The 25,893-nt window shown below is 41.1% G+C and overlaps 1 protein-coding gene across 1 annotated transcript in view; it reads right to left on the bottom strand.

Moving 5' to 3' along the window:
- Window positions 1-282: 282 nt before the first annotated feature.
- Window positions 283-25,893, bottom strand: part of LOC141117469 (interferon-induced very large GTPase 1-like) — a 62,599-nt gene continuing 36,988 nt past the window's right edge. Inside the window, exons 2-3 of the mRNA XM_073610358.1 lie at window positions 16,540-16,606; window positions 283-9,948 (exon numbers count right to left, since the gene is read on the bottom strand). Coding sequence (XP_073466459.1) covers window positions 2,618-9,948; window positions 16,540-16,606 — 7,398 coding nt within the window. The 3' untranslated portion in view covers window positions 283-2,617. The remainder of the gene's footprint in view (window positions 9,949-16,539; window positions 16,607-25,893) is intronic.

Below are 25,893 nucleotides of genomic sequence, written 5' to 3'. Positions count from 1 at the left end.
CTTTCACAACTACCAACCAATGGGGTTGATTTACTAAAAATGAAGAATGCAAACTCTGTTGCAGCTCTGCATAGAAACCAATCAGCTTTCGGGTTTTTTTTCTCAAAGCTTAATTGAACAAGCTTAAGGTTTGAAGTGGATTGACTACTATGCATCGCTGCACTCGATTTTGCACTCTCCATTTTTAGTAATCAACCCTAATGTGACTATATACAGGTTTACTTAAGTCATAATAAATGTATACAACAAAACTTTAGGAAAAAATAAAGCATATTCATGATATAATGCTTAGCATAGTTTTATTAATATTCTTTGCATGCATGTATCTTCCAAGACAAATGGGTAAGAATATAATATTTTGTCTCATTTCTTTAAATTTCACAGCAAGATGAGGCTTCCATTAGGCATGTGCAATTCGTTTCGTTTTTTAACGAATTTCGACAAATTCGTTAATTCGGGAATGTCCGAATTAACGAAAACTTGTTTAATGATTTTTTTCCGAATATTCGTAAATTCGATAAAATTGGACATTCGTAAATTCGGGCATTCGTACATTAGTAAATTAGTGAATTCGTAAATTTGTAAATTTGTACATTCGAAAATTCGGAAATCTGAAATAATAGTTAACTAATAATAACTTAACTATTAGTAATTACTAGTAACTTTTAAATTATAGGTATTGTAATTTCCTTTAAAATTTGGCTGTTAGTGAACGTAACACATAGAAATTTATCCAAAGTTATGAATGATCCGAAAAAATGGAATGGAACGTAATGAATTAATAATAATAAATAACAATAATAATAATAACAACAACGTTTTATTATTATTATTTATTATTAATTTGTTCCGTTCCATTTGTTTAGATGCAGCATTCGTTTTGGATAATTCGTAACTTCGGATAAATTCGTATTTGTTACGTTCACTGACAGTCAAATTTGTAAGGAAATTACAATACCTATAATTTAATAGTTAGTTACTATTTCAGATTTTTGAATTTTCGGGTTTTTGGATTTTCAAACTTCGAATTTACAAATTTCCGAATTTTCTAATTTACAAATGTACGATTTTATGAATTTACGAATGTACGAATTTACAAATGAACAAATGTAAAAATGTACGAATGAACGAATGTACGAATGAACGAATGTTCGAATTTACGAACGAACGCATTTACGAATTTATGACTGAACGAATTTACGAATCGCGATCATAACGAATGACCCGAAAAACGAAAAACAAAATAAACGAATGAAACGAAAACGAAAATGAACAAATTTTTTGGCTGTGCACATGTCTAGCTTCCATGTGTTCTCCTTCCCCATGTAATCACTGAGAGCTATGAGAGCTTGGGGTGTGATCAGGAATCATATAATATATAGGCAGCATCCTTGGGGGTGGGGGGGGGGGGGTACATGGCATTGTAGCAAGCATGGTTAAGGCAGTAAAGGATAGTCAACATAGAGGAAAGTGAGATGAGGTAGACACACAGCTGTTGAACTTGCTCGTTATCTCCAAAAATTATAATATTTGATTTTTTTTATGGTGAAGACAGTCCACTCTGGGATAGAAACGGTTGGAATGTTGGTGTCCCTTTAAAGCTTCTTCTACATCTGAGAGGAGTTCCTCCATGGATAATGATAGTGAGACGATACCATTTTAGAACAGTTGCTTGAGATTGAATAAATCCACTCAGGTTTAGTTTGGCTTTTGGTAGATTCCGTGTAGTTCAACTGTACCTTTTAGTACAAGTTGCCTTTCAATAAATCTGTCCACTGCCCACAAGTGCAGCCCATTTGTTTGGCCCTGCCGAGCATGTGATCCTCAGAAAATGTATCCGTTGGTTATTCTTGTTAGTGGCCATGTGCACTGCAACCCAATTCAATCCTACGGGAGAGCCATGCTGGAGGCCACCATGAGTACGGCTCCCCCATAGGAATGAAAGGGGCCACAATGCTTATACACACAGGATAACTGGAATGAGGAGGAAGATTGAATGACAACCTGTATTATGGGTACAGTTGCCTTTTAGGCTGGAATTACACTATGAATTGGATGCAGGTTTTCGGCATCCAATTCGCAATAACAGGAGATTTTGACCGGCTTTCTATGGAGCCGGTTCACATATCCCTGCAATAAGTCCGGTGCATTTTGCACAAGAACGCCGTGCGTTTTTTGGTCTGTTTCAGGTCCGAATTCAGCCCAAAATTCAGGATGAAATCGGACCTAAAACGGTGAACCAAGACGCACCGGACCCCTGCTGTGAGTGGGATGCAGCGATGGTGTGAACCCAGCCTTAAAGTCTATCTATAATTGTTTTTTGTTTTGGTAGAGGACAGTTAGAACCTCTGTCACCACAACAGGAAATGATAGGAGATCCAAAACATTACAGATGTCACCAGAACAGGAGAGGGAAAATCTTTAAATGAAGATGTATATCTTGGTGTCTAAAGGGGAGACACCCCGACACTTTGGATAGGTTTTCTCTTGCTTCCTGTTGTGTCTCCTGAACACCTGGATATCCCAAACAGGACACACTCATAGCAAAAAGATAACATTGACGGGGGTTCCAATCATAACCTGCTCCATCCAAAACAATTTTGCCAATAGATACACTTTAAAGGTCCCTCAAGCTGGCAATTACATCTTCTTTTTTGATACTTTCCCACTGGCACGGAATTTCTCCTCTGTTTTCAAACTTCAAGCCATAGTCATCTTGCAAATTTGTACGGAATTTGCACACATACCACTTCCAGTACAGCTGAGAAGAAGTGTCCGGGGTGATGCTCCAGTTGGCATAATTAGGGCCAATTTTTCTGTAATGTTTGTAAGGAATTTGAGTAAACCTGTCTACGACCAGGCAGGAATCTGAGCTAACAAGGCTTGAACATATCTCTGTGACAAATTCATTTGAATTCACCCATGGCATGCCATTAATTGCCTGGGAACGGTGGAAAGCCACAGAGTGATCTCCATCATGGCCAGGGATTGTATTGGTGCATATTGCTCTGCAGAATGGGCACTGTTCCCAGCAGCCACAGAGCTGCTCAATAAGTATTTCATGAGGCTTCTTCTCAAAAGAGTCAAAATTAATTGTTGCTAATCCTTTTTGAAAATTCTCAATGGCAGTATTCCAAGCAGTACACATGACTTCCTGAAAGAACTGGATGTCCTGGATCTCCTGGTGCTCAATGCTCTTCAGATCTGCTCTCGAAAAACTTACAAGATCCTCAATTCGTTCGTAGAAGTCATCAAGCCAGTTAGACATATCACTGCTTTTATTCTTAAATTTGGTGGATTCAATGATGCTCTCGAGAATTTTTTTGCAGAAATAATCAAGACTGATCTGCAAGAAATTCTTCATTCTTTGAGGATTCTTGCCCAGACAGTAATCATGAACGCATTTCTCAATAAAGCTTTTGAAATACCTCTTAGGGAAGTGGATATATTCCCTGTATTTTTCAAAGTCTTCCTGCTCAGCTAAGTCTATTAAGATGTCATTTTCCAGTTTGGAACGGTTACCACTAAAGGTTGGAAAGTTACAGGTCATCTCATCGACAATCGCCAGAGTTGTTCTATCATACAATGCTGAACGCATAGCTTCCACAATCTTCGCACACAGGAAGTCAGAAAAGGTTTTGATGGAGGCAGCACCTTGGCAAGAAATTTTGAAACAATTGAAAAACTCTTCACGATTGTTCTCAAGAGTTACAACAGGATTGTTGGCTCTCTGAAATGCCTCATGCATGGATTCAAACTTTGGCACTGCCAAGCCAAAGAGATGCAAGGACACATCAAACTTGAATAAGTTGGTCACTGTAAATTTCCTTGATGCATCAGAATTTATGCTGCTTACAGAGTCAGATACTTTATTAATTATCTCATGAAAGTATGCTTGATTATAATCTACCCGTTCTTTCCTTTTTTTCTCCAGGTAATCACAAATGTCTACAACAAGGTTATTGAACACCATCATGATCTGTGTCTTATCAGAGTCATCTAGTTTGTGGCGTCTTAAAAATGGTTTCTTACCGACAGCATGGTTTGGCAAGTCAATGGAGAATGATGTCCATCTACTGAAAGTGTTAAGTTTATCATTCATACTACGTTCATGCCTGAAATACCCCAACAGGACATCCTCTGCTTCAGCAATAATGTTAGGTTTTTCTGTATGTGGGGTAGTGGCATTTATTTCAGCAACCCATTCTTGCCATAGTATGTTGAAGTGGTCACTTAGTTGGGATTCATCTAGACCTTCATCTTTAATATCAAGTGCCAGCTGTTTACTTTTAGTAAATAATTCTTCCTCATATCCCGTCTGCCTCTGCTTCACTTTTCTCTGACCCTTTTTCAGATTGATGTGTTCCATTGCTTGTCTTGTGGTTTCTTCTACAAGCTCTGTATATAGACACTTTAATCTGTTTTCAGTGTTGGCTTTCCACTGGATTAGTATCTCTTTGTCCTTATCTTCACTGAAAAATATTTCAAATTCCTCTTTAATAGAGTCAAATGTTTTTGTCATCTCTTCCTCCACAGCTTTTTGGCTGATGCGTATCTCACCCTTCTTAATTTTGTTGTTCAGTCTTGTTTGGAGTTCAAGAAAACTCCGTCTCAGCTGCCATGTTAGATTTCTGTATCTGTGTTCCACCTTGCTGTAGGCAGAAATCTCCAAGGTGTTTTTAAAACTAAACACAAAGTTCTCATTTCTCAGAGCTGACCAAAGGTCCTCTATACGGACAATGAGTTCTGAGATGTTCAGAATGCCGTGGGAATCTTTTTGCTTACTAAGTATAATATCTTTGACTTTTTCAGCATCCTCGCTATAGCACGGGTTGGGTGGGGCCATTGGAGGGTTTCCTTCCCACAAATGAGCAAAATAATAAATGTGTGTTTTTGCATCAAATCTGATGACCTCACTGAATCGCTGAATATTACACTGTTCTTGTTCAGCTGCGAGAGCCGTCATTTTGTCTAATTCCATCTGAAGGTTATGACGTCCTTCCATGTTTTTATCCCTAGCAGTTAAGTCTCCAACATTTTGATGGACAAAGAGGCAACTTGAGGAGAGCTTTACCCGTTTCATTCTAAGAAATGCCTGGACAGCAATTTGGAGAATATCTTTGATTTCAGAAGGATTTTCACCAAAGACATTGATCAATGTCATGTTGCCCACGCCTATAACAAACGTTGCTAGTTCATTGTCATGATTCAAGGTTACTTTACTGGATAGTTCCATGGCTCTCAGGCCTTCAGTGTCAATAACCAGGATGTAATCAATGCCCAAGTCTTTTCTGAGCTCATCTGCAATTTCAACAAGCTGCATAAAAGCTCCTCGGGTACATCTCCCAGCACTGACAGCAAACTGTAGACCAAACATGGTGTTGAGCAGAGTTGATTTACCCGAACTTTGAACTCCAAGTACAGATAGTACAAATAATTTCTTCTCTCCTATGATTTTGTTTAATTCTCCTAGAACAGCTTTTATCCATTTCAAGGGCACATAGCAAGCATCACCATCCATCAGCTCAATAGGGTATCCAGCAATCATCATTTCAGCAGCAATTCTAGGCAGCTCATAGAAGCAGTCATCTTTATATCGCAAGTCATAGAGAGCTTCATAAGTCTGTCCAACTTCTCTAAGGACATGCTCAAGACCAAACATACAGGCATTCATCTGATCTGAGAGAGACTCCAAGGCTTCCTGTACTGCATTCTTCAAATCTTTGGCCTCTATTTGTTCTGATTGAAGTTGACTCCATAGTTTGTTGTATTCATTCCGTAGATCCATCACACAGTCACAGGACAAGTCATCAATGTAGATTTTTAGCCACTGTAAGAAGAACACTTTGGTTGTTTTTGAAGGAGATCTCAACTGAGAGATGAAGGTTTTCATGAATTCATTTTGACTTGCGTTTTCTATCTGTTTCTTCCTGATTAACTGTTTTTCCATTTCAATATTGCTGGAGTGTTGCTCAATGCTTTGATTCATCTTGTTCTGTAGTCGAGTCAGCTCTTTGTCTTTTTTGCACCAGGAATGCCAGAGCTGACCTGAAAGGGGTAACAGTTCGTTCTTGGCCTTCAGAAGATCTTTTTGTTTTAAAAGAGACATAATCGTCTTAGCTTGGGATTTGCCCTCTGTGCATTCCTTGCTGTCTTCATCCACTAGGAACCCATGCTGTCGACCTATTTCAGCACAACGTTCAAGGCTGCAAGGCTTAGAATACAAAGCCAACAAACGACAAAGAGAATCAGTTAGTTCCTTTAAGACTTTTGCTTCATTTTGGTTTTTTAGGCCAATTATCACCTGTTTGCTTTCTGTGTACACATTCATAGAAGACTCTTTGTCTGGGGAGAGAATGATCAGTGGTTTCTCTTTTAGTTTTTTTAACAATTCACTACCTTGTTCTTTTTTATCAGATCTTGAGAAAAGAATTACATTTACTGAAGAAATCTCTTGTAAAACTGAAGATTGTTTGGGATATGTCAAGGCATCGCCATGGAGGTTAACAAAGGCAGTGAATTTTTTAAACTGGTCCGTGTCCTTCCCACTTGGGCAAAACCAGAAGATCTCAGCAAGTCCATCAACCAAAATCCGATTTTTCACACTACCTTCACAGTTTCTATGAAAGAATACATCATGTTTATGCTTACTCAGCAGATTGTTCAAAATCTGGGATTTTGAAAATGGAGCTGTTCCAAACCGAGTGAAACAGACAACTGGAAAATCACTTTGACAGATCGTTTTTTCTTTATGCTTCACAACGTCTGATACATCAGTGTCCAAAATACTCTTAGAGACCTGTCTGAAAGCCCACAGAGGTATTTCAATCATGGAATCATAAGGCCTTGGAACTATAAGTGGCAATGCAAACTGGCACATGGACATTTTGGTAAAAATATACTGCCTCATCATGTCATCTGAACAGTGGAAGATGGCCAACAACAGGTCCATGGGGTGTATATCCTTTGTCTCGGTTTGAACCACATGTGTCTCTTCTTTGGAACAAAGATCAAATAGTTCATCAACTGTGTCAAACATGCTAATGTCATCTTCAGGGTTCTTTACATTTTTAGCATTGCTAACATCAGTGTTTTTGCATACAAGATACCTAAAGCGATAATCTAAACCCATCAGCATCTGCATAAACTGCCGAGGGAGCTCATTCTCCTTCTCTGGATGAATCTGAAGAGATTTGTGAACTACATGAAAGTTTCTTCTATTTAATCCTTTAGGGTAATATTGCCCCAGGCCCAACATTTCCATGAAACTGTGAACATTTTGATTGTCAGTAGTAGTTTCTACAGTGGTAATGGTTGGTTGGTCTTGAGATTCAGTAGTTGATACAATTATTGTTTTTAATGTGTTTACAAGGCTTTCTGTAGTATCGTTGTCAATGGCTTCAGAAGTACCCAAGCGTAAATGGTTCAAGTCAGCAATTAAAGACTGCAAATCAAAAGGTTCACTATGCTTTTGTAGAACAGTCATTATCTCTGGTTCCAGAGTACTTCCTATCTTCTCCAACATGAATTGGAGAAATTCCTTTTTTACTGTAGTAGACCTGTGCCTACTGTCCTCGTCACCCAGTGTTAGTCCTTGTGCCAATATAAAGGCTTGCCCTCTATATGCTTTGATGTCTTTGAGATTCCTATATTCGTTGATTAAATACTGCATCTTTTCAACCAAGAAGGTGACCTCTTGCCACCCAAGACCCTGCTGGAAATAATGATTCTGCAATGAGTATCCCACACAGCTTGCAGCACAAACCACCAAAAGCTCCTCTTCTTTTTGTTCCATGCGTCTCAATGTTTTTAAGAAGGATTGAAGATAAGAATTGATAATAACTGAAAGTTTAGTTGTTGCTTCTTGAATTTCCTCATCACCATCATCAGTTGAATTAACTTGTAGGTCTTCTTTAGCCTGGGACATCAATTCAATTAGAGCTGAAAAATCTGAGACATCAAGAAGGTGTTGCTCTTTCTTAGACTGGTAAATCCAATTTATTAGAGGTGCATATGAATCTTCATTGACACTTGAACATGCAATGTTTTGAAGAAGACATTTCAGCATGCAACGAATAACAGATTCATCTTCTCTGGAGCTTTGACTGTAAAATTCTTGAACTCTTCCTAAGAAACCTCTTAATTCTTCACGAGGGAGGCAAACATTTAACCAGACATTGTAGTTCCCAGTCTTTTCATTGAGATACTGTCTAAAATCAATCAACCTCTTTAATTGCTGCTGTGTTGGATGAACCTCCCAAGATAGCAGTTGTGAAAAAAAGGAATTGGCTTCATTAACGGCGGTGGAAACATTTTCACCAATTGGCAAATTGTGGTGTAGACCAGTAGCAGACGCATATATGTTTTTTAGATCTTTTGCTACTTGATACACGTCTTTAAAATCGTCTTTGTGGCTAGACAGTATTATATCCCAGACTGGAATGAGATGGGTACCTCGATCGATCACACTCCAGGTCCTATTGTTGGCTTGAAGACCTGATTTCCAGTCATTTGGAGAGTCCACTGTTGGGGGTCCTCCAGTTTTTGTTACAGAAAGTTCAATGTTTTTCTCAAGCTTTTTAGTCTCATGTTTGGAAGAGGATTGTTTTGTGTCAGTTTTTGCGACATCAATACCAGCTGATGCTGACAATAGACCAGAATAACTTACATTCACTGAAGCATTTACAGCCCTTGTAGTTTCCTCTTTAACTTTTTCCAGCATCTCCTGTTTAAACCCCCGGGATGAAGCCGTCCACCAATATATTCCTCCAAAATGAAGTGGCCCTTGATTAGCATGAGAGCCAAAACAGCTGAAGAACTTTTTATATCGTTCCTTCGCGGAAGCTTTTTCTACCTTATCACAATAATCCAAAAGTTGCTCAATTGATTTTAGTTCTTCCAGGGCTGCTGTAGAGAGGTGGAGCTTCTCTTTCGGAATATAGCAGGAGGCCAGTGGAATGTAGCTGTATTTTGTTGTAGAGATATAGGCATGTTCTGTGTGAAACTCTCTCTTTTTCTCTGACATATTGGTTGAGCTGTAGCCAAAACTGGCCTCAGCTTGGAACCCCCAGAAGCCACCTTTAGCTGCAGTAGTAATACTGAAACCCAACTTCTCCATTGAGTGTTGGAACATTGATTCTTCATCAGAGGATGAGAACTCTTTCTGCTTAAGCACAGGTTGCTGCAGGGGACCAGCGAGAGCAATGCCACTTGGAACATCGAGAAGTCTTTCCCGTTTCATTAGAACATCCTCCTGCCTCTTAGTCATGTAAATTCCTTCCAAAGCAAGGCCACCTGATGCCTGGTATAAAACATCTGCATCTGATAGGTTAGTAGCATTGGAAGGTGATCCCCCTGTCACAGTCAGCTCTTTGTGCGATTTTTCAATCATTTCTTCTAACGGTTTGGAGGATTTTACAGATTTATCTTTGTGCATCTGGAAGCTCTCAGTTGTTGACTTAGCAGTGTTAGCAGTCAAAGTTTTGGCTTCTTTATTCGATTTTTTTATATCCTCTAGTGCTTTCTTGGCTTTGTCTTGGTTTTCTGAAAGTTCTTGCTTAGCTTTGTCTTGTTTTTCTTTTAGCTCTCTCTTGGCTTTGTCTTGGATTTCTTTCTTCTGTTCAACCTGTTCATCCAGTAATTTCTTCTGGGTGATCTGAGGATCTTCTATATTCAAAAGCTTCTGTAGTGCTTGTTTTTCCCAAGAATGTTCTATGTTCTTTTCAAGCTTAAGGTAGTCCTCGGTACCCAGATACTGCAAGGCCTCTGTGTTTTCCACTCCTAGGAGTTGCTGGAAATGCGGCACCCATTTTTCTGGTTTGAGTGCAAATGTTTTAAGCTTCTTGCCAAGCTCTGTTTCTGCTGGTTTGGGTCCAACGTCTTTTTTGCCAAGCTCCATCTTTGCAAGAGTCTCATCTCTTGCTGCCTCTTGAGGCTCTTCAGACAGGGCTACAAAACAAAGACAATATGCTTTAACACTCTGTGAGACTTAAGCCGGCCATAGACAGATCGAAATTAGATCTACCTATGACAGGCTGGTTGTACTGAAGTCGATTGATAAACTTCAGTACAACCAGCCTGTCTGTTTTTTTCTTGCGATCACTGCTGGTGGATATGCTATAGCTGTCTTCAGTGATGATTGTATTCTGTTGGTGGTGAAGACTCACTGCACTCCCTGCCAGCAGAACACAATAGCACTGCAGGAGGGATTCCTCCATCAACACTGACTGCTTTAAAAGGGGAAGCAAGCAATTTTCCAAGGGTTGAAGGAAAGAAAATTGCAAAATATATGGCCTGCCTTAAAGTCAAGTGATAAATGTTGTTTCTTTGAAAATGCATAATGTACGCAACCCAATATTAAATACAGTGAAAAACATTTCAATTAACACCCTAATGCCCCGTACACACGGTCGGATTTTCCGACGGAAAATGTGTGATAGGACCTTGTTGTCGGAAATTCCGACCATGTGTGGGCTCCATCACACATTTTCCATCGGATTTTCCGACACACAAAGTTTGAGAGCAGGATATAAAATTTTCCGACAACAAAATCCGTTGTCAGAAATTCCGATCGTGTGTACACAAATCCGATGGACAAAGTGCCACGCATGCTCAGAATAAATAAAGAGATGAAAGCTATTGGCCACTGCCCCATTTATAGTCCCGACGTACGTGTTTTACGTCACCGCGTTCAGAATGATCGGATTTTCCGACAACTTTGTGTGACCGTGTGTATGCAAGACAAGTTTGAGCCAACATCCGTCAGAAAAAATCCTAGGATTTTGTTGTCAGAATGTCCGAACAAAGTCCGACCGTGTGTACGGGGCATTAGAAGCGGAATTTTGGGGTTGCACTGACTACCACATTTGATAGTAAAAATCTACAGAAAGTACAACAGTTTGGGATCTGCAGTCTGATCTGGATGTTTAAGTTCAATAGACAAGAAATCCTCCTATAACATCGAACATTCATTCAACATTAGTCATGTATGAGAGTGGAGTGCCTTGAAATCCAAACTTCAGTTCCTCGGTACCTAGTTAAATGTGCCAGTGCTAGTATAAAGTTCTTTTCACCATGCCACCAATTTCTGAGTGTCTCTAAAACAGCCAAGGACTTCCGTTACACAGCTTCACTATTTAGGGGTCTATGTATAAATAATTTGCTTTATGAATGTCTTAGCACAAAAGTCACAAAAAATATCCGTATAGTTTGTAATACAGTATGTGTGTAACGTCACTTTCTATTTGTTGCCCTTTGGCAAATGTAACATTCCCAGATAATTAATCCTAAGAGAAAATAGCCTTGAGAACATACTTTATAACCAAAGGCATTAAAGAAATTTGATCAATGGAGAAAAAAGCCTGAAGGTGGGGTGCAGTGTGGTGTGACGGCAATAATTCACACAGTCAGGTGCAATTGAAGACTTATATTGAAGTAATGCAGCAACAGTTCAAAACAAACCCAGTGGAAAGGCTGCCCAACCCGGTACACTCACGCTTGTCAGCAACATGAAGAGAGCAGGTTTCAGCAGGACTGACAAGTCTTTAAGAGGGCAGAATGCAGCCTGACCGTCTCATGCCCAAGCGAGAAGATGTCCAGAGTAGTTGTGACCCTATGCTTTCCCTCCTAATCAGGAACCCTTTCTTTCTGCTAGTACTGTCCCTTTTAGATGGGATACCTTTCCTTTCACTACCCACTCCCACAAAGTGCACCAAACACGGGAGCCAGGGCCCTAAATAGGCTCTGCCTGACCCAAGATGGCTGCCAAAGTCACATGGGGCAGCAGCATCCAACCGGATTGCTTCCCCAGTGACCCAGGAAACCATAGTGGAACTACGTTCCTCTTGACTTCCTCTCCAGCTACAAGGCCGCTGCGGATGAGCGCCACCTGCAGTGGAGAAAGTAGACTGCACCTGCCTACAAGCCTAACACTATAGGCCAAAAACATTCGACCAGAAGAGGAAATAATATAATATGAGGGAGGCCTTGGCAAGGTATACAAAGTATAGGTGCCAATGAAGTAAATCCTGTGCAAGCAGTTAGACGAATTGGTATTTGGCCAAGTGAACTTCAAGCTGCAGTGTCAACTGAAACATTTAGTCACGGTATTCCTATCACTGCTAAATGTGACCGCTTCCTGCTCAGGGCTCCTGGTTGTTGAAAGGGATCATTATGATGTTGCTGACTAAATATGATCGGTCGTGCGGGTGGGTTTTTATTCTTCTGGCAGGTGTTCAGGTGACATGGATCTGTATTGCTGGATGATGTAATTGATGGTTTATTTACATTGTGGGAATTATTTTTTAATGAAAGGACTGTGTGTGTTTATTTACATTTTACATTTTTTTGTGAATGAGTAGGAGTACTACGTACCCCTTACCATTTGCGTGTGGGGCAGTATCCGGGGTCCCCCCTATACTTTAAGGGTGCCTCCGGATTCCAATAAGCCTCCCACCTGCAGACCCCCACAACCACCAGGCCAGGGTTGTGGAAAAATGCCTTTGTCCTCATTAACAAGGTACCCCCCTTCCCATAGTGAGAGCATGTGGCCTAGTTAAGGAGGGAGCAGGCATACAATCGTCCTATAACTATTCTGTTTGCATGCTTGGAAAAGATTTTTGTATAGATATTGATGGGGACCCCACGCTTTTTTTTCCTCTTGTTTTTGTGTGGGTTTCCCCTTACAGTCCATATCAGACTTTAGGATTCTGGTATGAAATTTCGGGGGATCCATGCCTTTTTTTCAGGGTTCCCCCATGAAATCCAGACCTGAAGGGGCTGGTATAAATTTTGAGGGGTAACCCACGTAATTTTTTTTTTTTTTTTTACACTATCCCCGCACCTTTGTCTACATTCACTTGTCAAGCCTGAGTACCCAGCTGACAGTTGAACGTACCAGGCGGGCATGAGTCACTGGTTGATAGAATGCCAGCCAGTGCTGGCTCCTGAGCCCTAAGTAGGAAGCTTTCACATTTAGGAGTAGCAATGGTACCACTGCTAAATGTTTCACTTCCCACTACAGTTGGAGGTTTGCTTGTTCAAACACCCATTAATTTGATTATTTGTACAGGAATCTTCATAGACTGTACACAGTGCTGAGGTTTCCCCCATATTGTTTCCTCTTCTGCAAAGTAAAAGAAAATCCCACATTTTGTGTTGTCCCCAGAAATGTAATAGAGGGGAAATCTTCCAATGGGGACACTAGTTCTGGTGACCTGGGGGTCCACAAAGAATTCCCTTAACCGGTTCCCGACCGGTTCACGCAGATATGCTGCAGCAGAATGACTCTCCTGGGCGAAATCCCGTACATATACTGCTTCGCCCAGGAGAGCCACCAGAGGGCGCAAGAGCACCGGCGGAGGAACACGCACGTGCCCGCTGCACAGCGGGGGACCCAATGCGCGTGGCCGGCGGGCACAATCTCCGCCACCCACACACGCTCGCTTGCATGGGGATTTGTGTGTGTAAACGCACAAATCCCTGTGCTGTCAGAGGAGAGGAGACAGATCGTGAGTTCCTACAAAGTAGGAACAGCGATCTGTCATCTCTCCTAGTTAGTCCCATCCCCACACAGTTAGAACACAGTGAGGGAACACACAGTTAACCCCTTGATTGCCCCTAATGTTAACCCCTTCCCTGACAGTGACATTTATACAGTAATCAATGCATTTTTAAAGCACTAATCGCTCTATAGATGTCAGTGGTCCCAAAAATGTGTCAAAAGTGTCGCAATACTGCTAAAAAATTAAATAATATAATATAATATTTTTTTTTTTTTTTTACCAAAAATATAAAATACATATTGGCCTAAACTGATGAAGACATTCGTTTTTTTTTTTTTAAATTTGGGGGATATTTATTATAGCAAAAAGTTATAAATATTGGTTTTTTTTTTCAAAATTGATGCTTTTTTTTGTTTATAGCGCAAAAAATAAAAAACGCAGAGGTGATCAAATACCACCAAAAGAAAGCTCAATTTGTGGGGAAAAAAGGCTGCAAGTTTCGTTTGGATACAGTAGTGCATGCCTGCGTAATTGTCAGTTAAAGTGACGCAGTGCCAAATTGTAAAAAGTGCTCGGGTCAGGAAGGGGGTAAAATCTTCTGGGGCTGAAGTGGTTAATTTGCAAGGATTTCCTCTCACTTCCTGTTTGGCTATGAGACAGGAAGTGAAGAGAAATCTCTCCAATGGGACACAGATGGTGACAGGGGTTATAACCCTCCTTTGCTCTATCCAAAATGGAAAAAAAAAGTTTTGCCTATAGTTTACTTTACTTTAAGGCTTTTTTCTCCTAGGATCAGATGTTAGGAATGTTACATTCATTATGACTGCAAAAACAGGTCCTTCTACAACATACAAAAGAAACAGCTCGCATTTTCAGGAGGTAGGAGAGCCACTTCATACACAGATCTGCTAGGTGCTGAAGATTTGAAGAAAAGGTTTAACTGTTTGTACAAAATCAAATTAAAAGAAAAAAAAACCCAGTTGAAGCCTAAAAGATTATTTAATCAACTGAAAAGGTACAAACAGTTTGTATATAGTAGGATGGGCACAGTCATAGAATTTACCTTTTTATATACCTAGGATCCACCCTTTCTGAACTTCTGATACTCACAGGTCTTGTCTCTCCCCATGTCTATGATTGGACAGTGAGAGGAAAAACAGCAGACTAATGCGCCCATTCCCTGTCCTATTACCATCCCAATTCCTGTTCATTTGCCATTACAATCCCTGCCCCATTACCATCCCAATACTACACTAATCTTTATCCCATTGCCATCCCAAACCGCATCTCATTAATATCCCATTGCCCATCTCATTAATGTCCCATTCCCTATTCAATTGCCATCCCAAATCCTGTCCCATTACCATCCCAGGCCCTGCCCCATTACGATCCCAATACACGTCCCATTACGATCTCAGTCCCCATTCCATTAACTTCCTATTCCCTGTCCCATGACAGTCCCACTACCATCCCATTCCGCGTCCCATTATTGTCCCACTACGATCCCATTCCCTGTCCCATTACCATCTCAATCAATGTCCAATTACTATCCCAATCCTTGTTCCATTACCATTCTAATCCTCATCCCATTAACTTTAACATTACTTTACCAATCCTTGTCCTATTGCCATCCCAATTTCCACCCCATTACTGTCCAATTCCCTGTCCTATTATCAACCCAGTCTATTCCCTAGCACCATTCCAATCTGCGTACTATTATGATCTTAATCCCCATTCCATTACCTTCCCATTCCCTGTCCCATTGCGATCCCATTCCCTGTTAATTTTGTGTGACAGACCCAACCAGGACAGGGGCTTTTGGAGAGGACTAGGAGCCAGCCTCCTACCCACTGATTATGGCCCATGGAGAGAGCAGATGATTCTCGAATGATGGACAGCCACATAATGGACACTTGGAGCAAGGCTTGGATTACTTCTCTGAATAAGGACAACAAAGCTTCCCTTCTGGAGTGGAAGGAAAGGTGTAATATTAATCCTGTACAGGTAATGGTCAGAGGGAATGTGGTGGCCCTTCTGCAGACTGGTTTGGAGAGGCTTCTTCACTTGGGACAGAAATATTTATCAACAATATCCCTTAAGAAATCTATGAATATAAATTAATTCCACCTTTTCAGACTGCTGGAATATTGTAGGAGTTTGTCTCACAGATTATTGCATACTTTTTGTCGGATAGTCTGAGGTGAGGTTTGTTATGTTTTTATTGTTAAGTCGGTCATTCCCATTGTTCTATTGTTTCTGTCTGGCTGAGCATCTCTTGTAGATGAGATTCATCTTGTAAACATTTTACTTTTTATGGAACTATTGTGGCATGTTCTGTTTTATGCTTATAATGTGTATTGTACAGTACATTGTGTTCAGGGTTGTAGGTGCCAAATTATCTGGTCACCTAGCTGGTTTAAGTGCCTAGTTAATTAGCTCATGTTAATGATGTCACTGTCAGCTATTACTTCCTAGTGGGGGAATTTCTCCAACAGACCTTCCTGCTGATAAGGCTGTCTACATGTCCAGTTACTGATTGAATTGTTTGTTGAAAAGGTCAAATGTACTTGTGTCTCGTGTTACTGGATGTACAGTTTACCCCGTCCTTTGTCATTATGGGAAGAAGGGATTGTCCGAGAGTGTATATCTCTTTGTGCCTGTGTTTCTATAGACAGTTTGATGTTTTGCACCACTCTACGCTGTGTCCCAACAAGTGACTGGGTGAGCTACGGGATCTTGGATCATTCTGTTACCAAGCAAGGGAAGCTTATACAGTGGACATACTCCTTTTGAGTACCGGGGTCCGTCACAATTTTCAACTACAATCTCTGTCCCATTAACATCCCCATTTTCCATCCCATTATCATCCCAATCCCTGTCCTATTCCCCATGCCATTACTGTCCCATTTCCCTTCCTCTTACCATCCTATTTCCATCCCATTCTCCATCATATTACCATCCCAATCCCTATCCCGTTACCGGCCTATTCCCCATTCTATTACCCGTTCCAATCTCTATCTCATTACTGTCCCATTACCTGGAGCTTCCACGTCCATCCGTTTGTCCGCCATTCCAATGTCCTCACCCGAGGCGGCTCTCCTAATCTGCAGACGAAAAGTTAGTATGAATATTTATTATCAGCAAGTCCAATCTGCTAGATTTGTATTATAAAAAAATCTCAGTAACCCATATTTGTACATAAATCACTAAAATCACAAATCACCATTCTATAGACAGCTTGTTTTCTGTCAGAGAAACCTATTTTTAAAGACTAGATCAAGAAAGAGGATAAGGGGATTTTTATGGTGTCAGATATAGAGATACACAATTGACTTACTATAGGTAAAAGATAATTTTTATTAACATAATATGCTTAAAAGAAAAAACAAACAAAGCATACTGTAACTAGGCAGAAGGGGGTTATGAACTTTTGGTGGCCAACATCATATACAGGTGAGTAATAAATCGCAGCAGAAGGTATTGCACAGTAGCCCGACATGTTTCGCTACTTTAGCTTCCTCAGGGGATGTGCAAGAGATTTATTATACTGAGACCATTAGATAGACAAAAGGAGACAGAATTATAACAACAATCTGAAAATTACAGTAAAATTGTACATACAGAGTGTCAATTTGGTTATGAACCCAGTAGCCTAAAAAGACTAGACACTTACCCCATGCGATGATTGCACCTATGAACCACCTGGCCGGGCCTCTGACTTAGTCCCAAAAGACCGGATCCGAGGGGGTCAATTTGGCAAGGTCATAGAGGGCTGATAAGGCGCTGTAGAGTTTGGCTGATTGACCCGAACTGGTAGCTGGACATCAGCAGAAAAATGAATAAATGTAATAATAAACAATACAGTTGACGGGGGCAAACTCTCCGCACCTGAACAACATGACACAGACAGAGTATTTGTGTTATAGACCAGCTCAGCGAAAGGCAATGCCAAACACACAGATTGGGATAGAGACACCGATCGTGATAAAAAGTAGTATAGACCATCAGCCTCCAAGTGAGGGAAGATTGGTGCAGAGTTAGAGGATGACATGGAGATAGATGAAAAATGATGAGTCCAAATATGTACCGTCTTACCTTACAATTCAATGGTCACAGATCTAGTGTCTCCCTCCGGCTCAGGCTGAACTGACAGCCTGATGAGCCGGTTTAAATCAGCCCTCCAACGAGCCGGCGTGTGACGTCACCGGCTCGAGGCGGACATGAAGACGCCTGTGCGCATGCGCACGGGCAGCTCTCCAGCCTGAAACTACAAAGACCGAGGCGAGGGTCCAAGCACATCCGAAAATCCGGGAGTGTCCATAAAACCCTCCATCCAATCCCGGCAGCGCTCAGGCATGCAGTGATGTTCCCGAGGGGGATAAAATCCCAGATGGCCAGGCCATCATGGGATCTTAAAGGGGCTGCCCGGCGATAACAGGCGTAGAGGTGGGCCTGCTGGAAGATGGATGTGGCAGGCGGTGTATATGGGAACACGGGACATGGGCCGGTTGAAATGGATGGTTCTGGATGAGAATGGAAATAAGGCACGCATGTGGATATTGGGACAGAACCACATATAGCTCCAATAAATGGAGTGTCAAATAAGCAACTGAGTTCATTTACATAAGTTTCAAACACTGGATAATAAATCACATACAGTTTTGAAAAAATGTGTCAATTTTGTCATAGCAGAGAGACAAAATATAGGCATTTAAATAACCATCAAATGACAAAATGTTGAATGCAAACTATATGAAAATAGAAAAAAAAAGAATAGAAAACTGTAAAAAAGAGTAAAACACACATGTGGTGTAAATAATGTATTTATATATTATCCATGGGAAAAAAGAAAGGGGGGGGGGAGGGGAGGAAAAAAGATTGAAGAGTGGGAAAAGGGGGGGGGGTGGGGGGAAACAAAGAAGAGGAGACTGAAAGCTGGTGGGTCTTCCCATTTTCATGGGAATGTAAGATGAGGATGAACCCAGAATGGGAACAAGACAAGGGTACATGGGAGCCCTGACTAGTGGAGAAAATGAGGGGAAAATCTGCGTGGACATTAGAAAACTATAAAAAGGATTTAAAGCTCAGATTTTCATTAAAGCCAGGAAAGCAAGTGGCCTTTAAATTGTAAATCCAACAAGCCTCTAGTTGTAGCAGTATACGGTCAACGCTGCCCCCTCGAGAATCTGGGGGAATGTGCTCAAGCACAAAGAATTCAATGAATTGCGGATTGAAATTGTGATACATGCCAATGTGTCGGCAGTATCCATTTTCTTTTTCTTTATGGGTTTGATATGATCTCGTATGCGTTGAAAAAATTGTCCTTTTGTTTTGCCTATATAGAAGCCACCACACCGGCATTGAGCAAAATATACAATGCCTGGTGTTTGACAGGTGACTCTATAATGAATGGAGTGCCACCTTCCATTAGGTAATTTGAGTTTGGTTTTTGCAGCGACATAGTCGCGCACGTCGCATGTACCACAAGGAAAAGTACCGCAATTCATGGATTCCATAGAGGGTTGTATGGTTTTGAAATGACTTCGAACCAATTGATCCCTCAAGGAGGGGGCTCGCTTGAAAGTAATTTCAGGGACATTGTTTATATGTTTGCTCACGATGGGATCTGCAACTAGAAGAGGCCAAAATTTATTTAAAATGCATTTGAATTGTTGATGCTGACAGGAGTATTGAGTGATGACTCGTACATTATCTGGCTTTTTCACTTGTTTATTCGAAAATATCAGTGAGTTCCTATTTTGTTCATCCGCTCTGTTAAAGGCTTTTTTGAGGCAGGTATGGCTGTACCCTCTAATCTTCAACCTGTTATATAGGTCCCTGGCTGCAGTTTTGAAATCCGAATCCCGACTACAATTACGCTTAAGTCTTAGATACTGACTATAAGGGATACTTTTAATTAAGGACGTGGGATGTGAGCTTTGGGCGTGAAGGATAGTGTTCCCTGCCGACGGCTTTCTATAGAGAGATGAGTCAAGTTTCCCGTCTGCATTGATGGAAATAACCAAGTCAAGAAACTCAATACTGCTCTGACTACAATTCATAGTGAATTTAAGATTGAAATTGTTGATTGAAATAATTCTTAGAAATTCGTTCAGCTCAGTATGAGTTCCGGACCAAAAGATAAGGACATCATCTATGAAACGATACCAAGCTAAAATTTTATCATGGAGATGATTGAGATCGTCCCTAATAAGGACTTCTTTCTCCCACCCCCCCAGGTACAGGTTCGCATAGGAGGGGCACATTTGGTCCCCATTGCGACCCCCTGTACCTGGAGGAAGTGGGAGGAATTGAAAACAAACACATTATGTTTCAGGATGTAATCCAGTAAATCCAAAATAAAAGCGTTGTATTTTGCAAAGGTTGGACCTCTCTCATTTAAATGTTGTTCTGTTACTTTAAGGTCTGCATTATGTGGAATGGCATTATACAAGCTTTCAACATCTAGTGCTACTAGCCAGGTGTCAGGAGGAAGAGACAAGTCCTCAATTGTTCTCAAAAGATCAATAGTGTCCTTTATGTATGATGAAAGTGCCGTTACATGGGGTTGTAGGTAGCTGTCTACCAGGGAACTGGCATTTTCAGTAAGATTTGAGCATCCAGAGATTATTGGACGTCCTGGGGGTTCAGTTAATGATTTGTGCACCTTTGGTAGTGCGTAAAATGTGGGGATCCTTGGATCTTTTACATTTAAGAAATTTAAAGTATTTTGGTCTATGACTCCTTGGCGATAAGTTCAAAAGATAATTGAACGATATTGTATGTCAAAATTTTTTTGATGACTGTTCTCGAGATGGGGCGATACCAATTCCGGTTTTTTAAAATATTCTGACACATGTTAACGTATTGGGGAATATTCATAACAACTAAGTTTCCCCCCTTGTCAGAGGGCTTAATTATTATGTCAGAATTAGTTTGTTAAGACTTAACCGCGTCAATCTGTTCTGAAGTTAAATTGGAAGTCTTAGTACTAGAGGTTTTAAGTTTCTCAATTTCTTTGGCTGTTTGTTGTATGAATGCCCAGATGTTTGGGTTAGTATTCAAAAGGGGAAAGAGTCTCGATTTAGGTTTGAAAGACTGAGGGGGGGTGCATTTTAAATACATTTTGGCTTCTTCTAGTTGCAGATCCCATCGTGAGCAAACATATAAACAATGTCCCTGAAATTACTTTCAAGCGAGCCCCCTCCTTGAGGGATCAATTGGTTCGAAGTCATTTCAAAACCATACAACCCTCTATGGAATCCATGAATTGCGGTACTTTTCCTTGTGGTACATGCGACGTGTGCGACTATGTCGCTGCAAAAACCAAACTCAAATTACCTAATGGAAGGTGGCACTCCATTCATTTTAGAGTCACCTGTCAAACACCAGGCATTGTATATTTTGCTCAATGCCGGTGTGGTGGCTTCTATATAGGCAAAAAAAAAGACAATTTTTTCAACGCATACGAGATCATATCAAACCCATAAAGAAAAAGAAAATGGATACTGCCATCAGCCGACACATTGGCATGTATCACAATTTCAATCCGCAATTCATTGAATTCTTTGCGCTTGAGCACATTACCCCAGATTCTCGAGGGGGCAGCGTTGACCATATGCTGCTACAACTAGAGGCTCGTTGGATTTACAATTTAAAGGCCACTTGCTTTCCTGGCTTTAATGAAAATCTGAGCTTTAAATCCTTTTTATAGTTTTCTAATGTCCACGTAGATTTTCCCCTCATTTTCTCCACTAGTCAGGGCTCCCATGTAGATATTCACAAACAGTCAGCGCAAAAACCATCAAATAAGCAAAGCTGCTGGACACTAAAGGCAAATATATAAGTCCTTTCATGTAATTCAGTAAAAAATAGTGCAGCGCTGAAGGAAACCTAAACTACTAAATTGTCATAAATGTCCATACAAATGCATGCGCAGTAAATGAATGAAGTAAAAAAGCCAGGAAGTGTCAACGGTGGTACAGGGTGCTTCATGCAAATCCGAAGTGCTCTTTAAACCGTGCTTACACCACTTGCTAGTCAAACCGCTCACCTTGTTAAAAGGACCCCTGAACTAACAGGAAGGTCTCATAGGCATTTACCACTTAATAGTGGTCGGGGTTATATCTTAAATGGAAAGCCGGAAACCTCGTCCTTAATTTGGCTTAAAAGTTTTCATCCATATTCACATGAAATGTATAAAGAAATAATATAGTGCTCTCTGTATAGCTAAAAAACGATTTCTTTTATTAAAAGACAGGTACTCCACATAAGAAGCACTATACCCAGTGCTAGGATAATAGGTGCATGTAATTTACAGGTGACAGTGAATAATAAGGAGGCTGCAGTGATGTCTATACGGGATAAATCTGGTCCGCACGCGTATCGTCCAGCGGGACTTCCTCAGCGGTCATAGGGTCCCATATGTCTGGTCAGTGATTTATAAGAAGCCTCCTTATTCACTCATCTGTTGCAAATAAAGTCCCGAGCGGTGACCGTCCAATCAGAACGCACCGCTTGGGAATAGGAAGTATAAGCAGCTTCGTGTTTATCCTGATTGCCATAGTGATCGACGTCATGATGACGCGACGTTGGATCACATGACACACTACGTCACATGGCACCTCCCACCTGAGTTACAGGCAGGGCAACAAGCCGCTGCAATAGGCTGACACTCGGGTATAGGGAGTGACTTAATAAAAGGTTTAAGACGTGATCCCGTCATAACGATGACGCGACGTCGGGTCACGTGACGGGCTACGTCAGTGGGTGCCTCCCTCCCTAGACCAAGATGGGGCTTGATCAGCTGTGAAAGGGTGACGCTCGGTCACATGATCCTACCAGCATCTCGTCAGCTGTATGGAACGTAAACAGAGGAGGAGGGCAGTAAACACAAACCCTCTCCCATCCCATCCCATCCAGAACAGGTTTGCACCTTTACAAAATCCCGGACCCAGGAGGGGAGGGGATTTTTTCAGGTCCCCAAGAGGCATGGGGAGGGGCGTTCCATTCATTCCACCCAATCCAGGGGGGAGGCCAGATGTGGCCCCACCCCTTGTGAACCCAGACAGTGGGCTAAGAAAAAGAAAAACCAGAGAGGAAGGAGAGGAGATAGGCGAACTCAAAAAAGTCAAACCACAGTAGGGGCTGGTATCTATAACCTTAGTGGCTCACCTTTGAGTGAGGATGAGATTAAGGTTTTGGATAAGGGCCTTAAATATGCCCCCACTCGTAATTTAAATAAATTTCAAACCTACACCAGTTTGCAAAAGTTTATTAGGAGTCTAAACATCAAGAAATACCATCTTTCTAATACTACAATACGAAACCCATCTAGTATCCAGAAACCTTCGACTATGCACTCAACTCTCCGCAATAAATCGGTCTTTAACCCCCCCTAATCGAGATACCAAACATGTGGAAGTGTTCAGGAATATGATCAGTAAAGATTTGGATACATTAAAAATCCGGAAGGTTAACGACCCAGCATTTATTAAAAGGGGTATTGAGTCTCTGACTGAGCGGAAAGATCTGGTAATACGCCCAGCCGATAAAGGCGGTGGCTTGGTTGTCTTGAGCAAAACTTATTATAACAATGAAATGGAAAATATGTTGGGTGATTACAATACGTATGTCTTACTTACTAAGGACTAGATGCTTCAATTTAAAGAAGAGTTACACTATCTTATTGAAAGAGGAAAACACATTGGAGTCCTTAGCTTAAAAGAAGCCTCATATTTAGATCCTTTTTTTTTGTCGCACTCCAATTATATATTTTTTGCCCAAAATTCACAAAAATAGTACCCATCCTCCTGGTCACCCTATAATCAATGGGATCGACTCAGTCTCTTCTAGACTGGGTCAATATATTGATTTTTTCCTCCAGCCTACCAGCCTATGGTTATGAAAACTCGCTCTTTTCTAAAAGACACTAAACATATTATTCATATTCTAGAGTCTCTCCCCCTCTCATCTTCGTGTGTGCTAATAACGGCGGACGTTAGTTCCTTATATACGATCATTAGCCACGAAGATGCACTAACTTCGGTGCAGTGGGCTTTTGGATCATCAGATCTGACCAGAAGGCATAAGAATTATATTTTAGACTGTCTGAGATTTTGTTTGGCTAAAAACTACTTTTGGTACAACAGACGTTTCTTTCTCCAAACAAGGGGGTGTGGCGATGGGGGCCCGTTTTGCTCCCAGTGTTGCCAACTTATTCATGGCACACTGGGAGGAAGAAGTGATCTATAAAAACACACCCCTGAACTCATCTGTTACCAATGGTACATCGATGATATTATTATGATCTGGGAGGGTGACAGATCTAATCTATATGTTTTCATGCAGAAATTGGATGAGAACAATAGAAACATTGTCCTCTCTTGGAATGTGGGTAATGATCATGTCACGTTCCTTGATCTTGATATTTACATAAAAGATAATCAGTTAGAGCTAAAAAATCATTTTACATTTATGTATCACAATTTCAATCCGCAATTCATTGAATTCTTTGCGCTTGAGCACATTCCCCCAGATTCTCGAGGGGGCAGCGTTGACCGTATGCTGCTACAACTAGAGGCTCGTTGGATTTACAATTTAAAGGCCACTTGCTTTCCTGGCTTTAATGAAAATCTGAGCTTTAAATCCTTTTTATAGTTTTCTAATGTCCACGCAGATTTTCCCCTCATTTTCTCCACTAGTCAGGGCTCCCATGTACCCTTGTCTTGTTCCCATTCTGCGTTCATCCTCATCTTCTATTCCCATGAAAATGGGAAGACCAACCAGCTTTCAGTCTCCTCTTCTTTGTCTCCCCCCTCCCCCCCCCCCCCTTTTCCCACTCTTCAATCTTTTTTCCTCCCCTCCCCCCCCTTTCTTTTTTCCCATGGATAATATATAAATACATTATTTACACCACATGTGTGTTTTACTCTTTTTTACAATTTTCTATTCTTTATTTTTCTATTTTCATATACCGGTAGTTTGCATTCAACATTTTGTCATTTGATGGTTATTTAAATGCCAATATTTTGTCTCTCTGCTATGACAAAATTGACACATTTTTTCAAAACTGTATGTGATTTATTATCCAGTGTTTGAAACTTATGTAAATGAACTTATGTTGCTTATTTGACACTCCATTTATTGGGGCTATATGTGGTTCTGTCCCAATATCCCCATGTGTGCCTTATTTCCATTCTCATCCAGAACCATCCATTTCAACCGGCCCATGTCCCATGTTCCCATATACACCGCCCTTGGGCGTCAGCTCTGGCAGGCCATACGGACACTCAGGGCCTGCCACATCCATCTTCCAGCAGGCCCACCTCTACGCCTGTTACCGCCGGGCAGCCCCTTTAAGATCTCATGATGGCCTGGCCATCTGGGATTTTATCCCCCTCGGGAACATCACTGCATGCCTGAGCGCTGCAGGGATTGGATGGAGGGTTTTATGGACACTCCCGGATTTTTGGATGTGCCTGGACCGTCCCCCTCGCCGCACGGCTCTATGGTCTTTGTCGTTTCAGGCTGGAGAGCTGCCTGTGCGCATGCGCACAGGCGTCTTCATGTCCGCCTTGAGCCGGTGACGTCACACGCCGGCTCGTTGGAGGGCTGATTTAAACCGGCTCATCAGGCTGTCAGTTCAGCCTGAGCCGGAGGGAGACACTAGATCTGTGACCATTGAATTGTAAGGTAAGACGGTACATATTTGGACTCATCATTTTTCATCTATCTCCATGTCATCCTCTAACTCTGCACCAATCTTCCCTCACTTGGAGGCTGATGGTCTATACTACTTTTTATCACGATCGGTGTCTCTATCCCCATCTGTGTGTTTGGCATTGCCTTTCGCTGAGCTGGTCTATAACACAAATACTCTGTCTGTGTCATGTTGTTCAGGTGCGGAGAGTTTGCCCCCGTCAACTGTATTGTTTATTATTACATTTATTCATTTTTCTGCTGATGTCCAGCTACCAGTTCGGGTCAATCAGCCAAACTCTACAGCGCCCTCACAATCTTCACAGGCAAATTCATCAATTCACTTATATAACACAATACCACATAGAACTATCTATATTTCTATTTTATTACATTTCCTCATTTTTTCTTTTCTTTTAAATTATAATCTTATATTAAAAATCCCCCATCATCATTTTTCAGTCTGCCTCTGCAGCCAATTCTACACAGGGTCTGACCAGAACCCTCGAATTAATGTTGTGTTCTATGGACAATTAGATAATCACACCAATATAAAATTCAGTGTGAGTATATACGTATATATTTTTTCAGTAGGAGATGTTCTTTTCCCCTTCCCCCTTCCTTTTCCCTCCCCCCCCTCCTCCCCATTCCCCATCTCCCTTACTCCTTCACACTAATTTATTATCTATAT

Source organism: Aquarana catesbeiana, linkage group LG13, assembly GCF_042186555.1.
Source record: "Aquarana catesbeiana isolate 2022-GZ linkage group LG13, ASM4218655v1, whole genome shotgun sequence".
Lineage (NCBI taxonomy): Eukaryota > Metazoa > Chordata > Amphibia > Anura > Ranidae > Aquarana > Aquarana catesbeiana.
The sequence above is the reverse complement of the archived record's forward strand: the minus strand, read 5'-3'. Positions and strand labels throughout refer to the sequence as shown.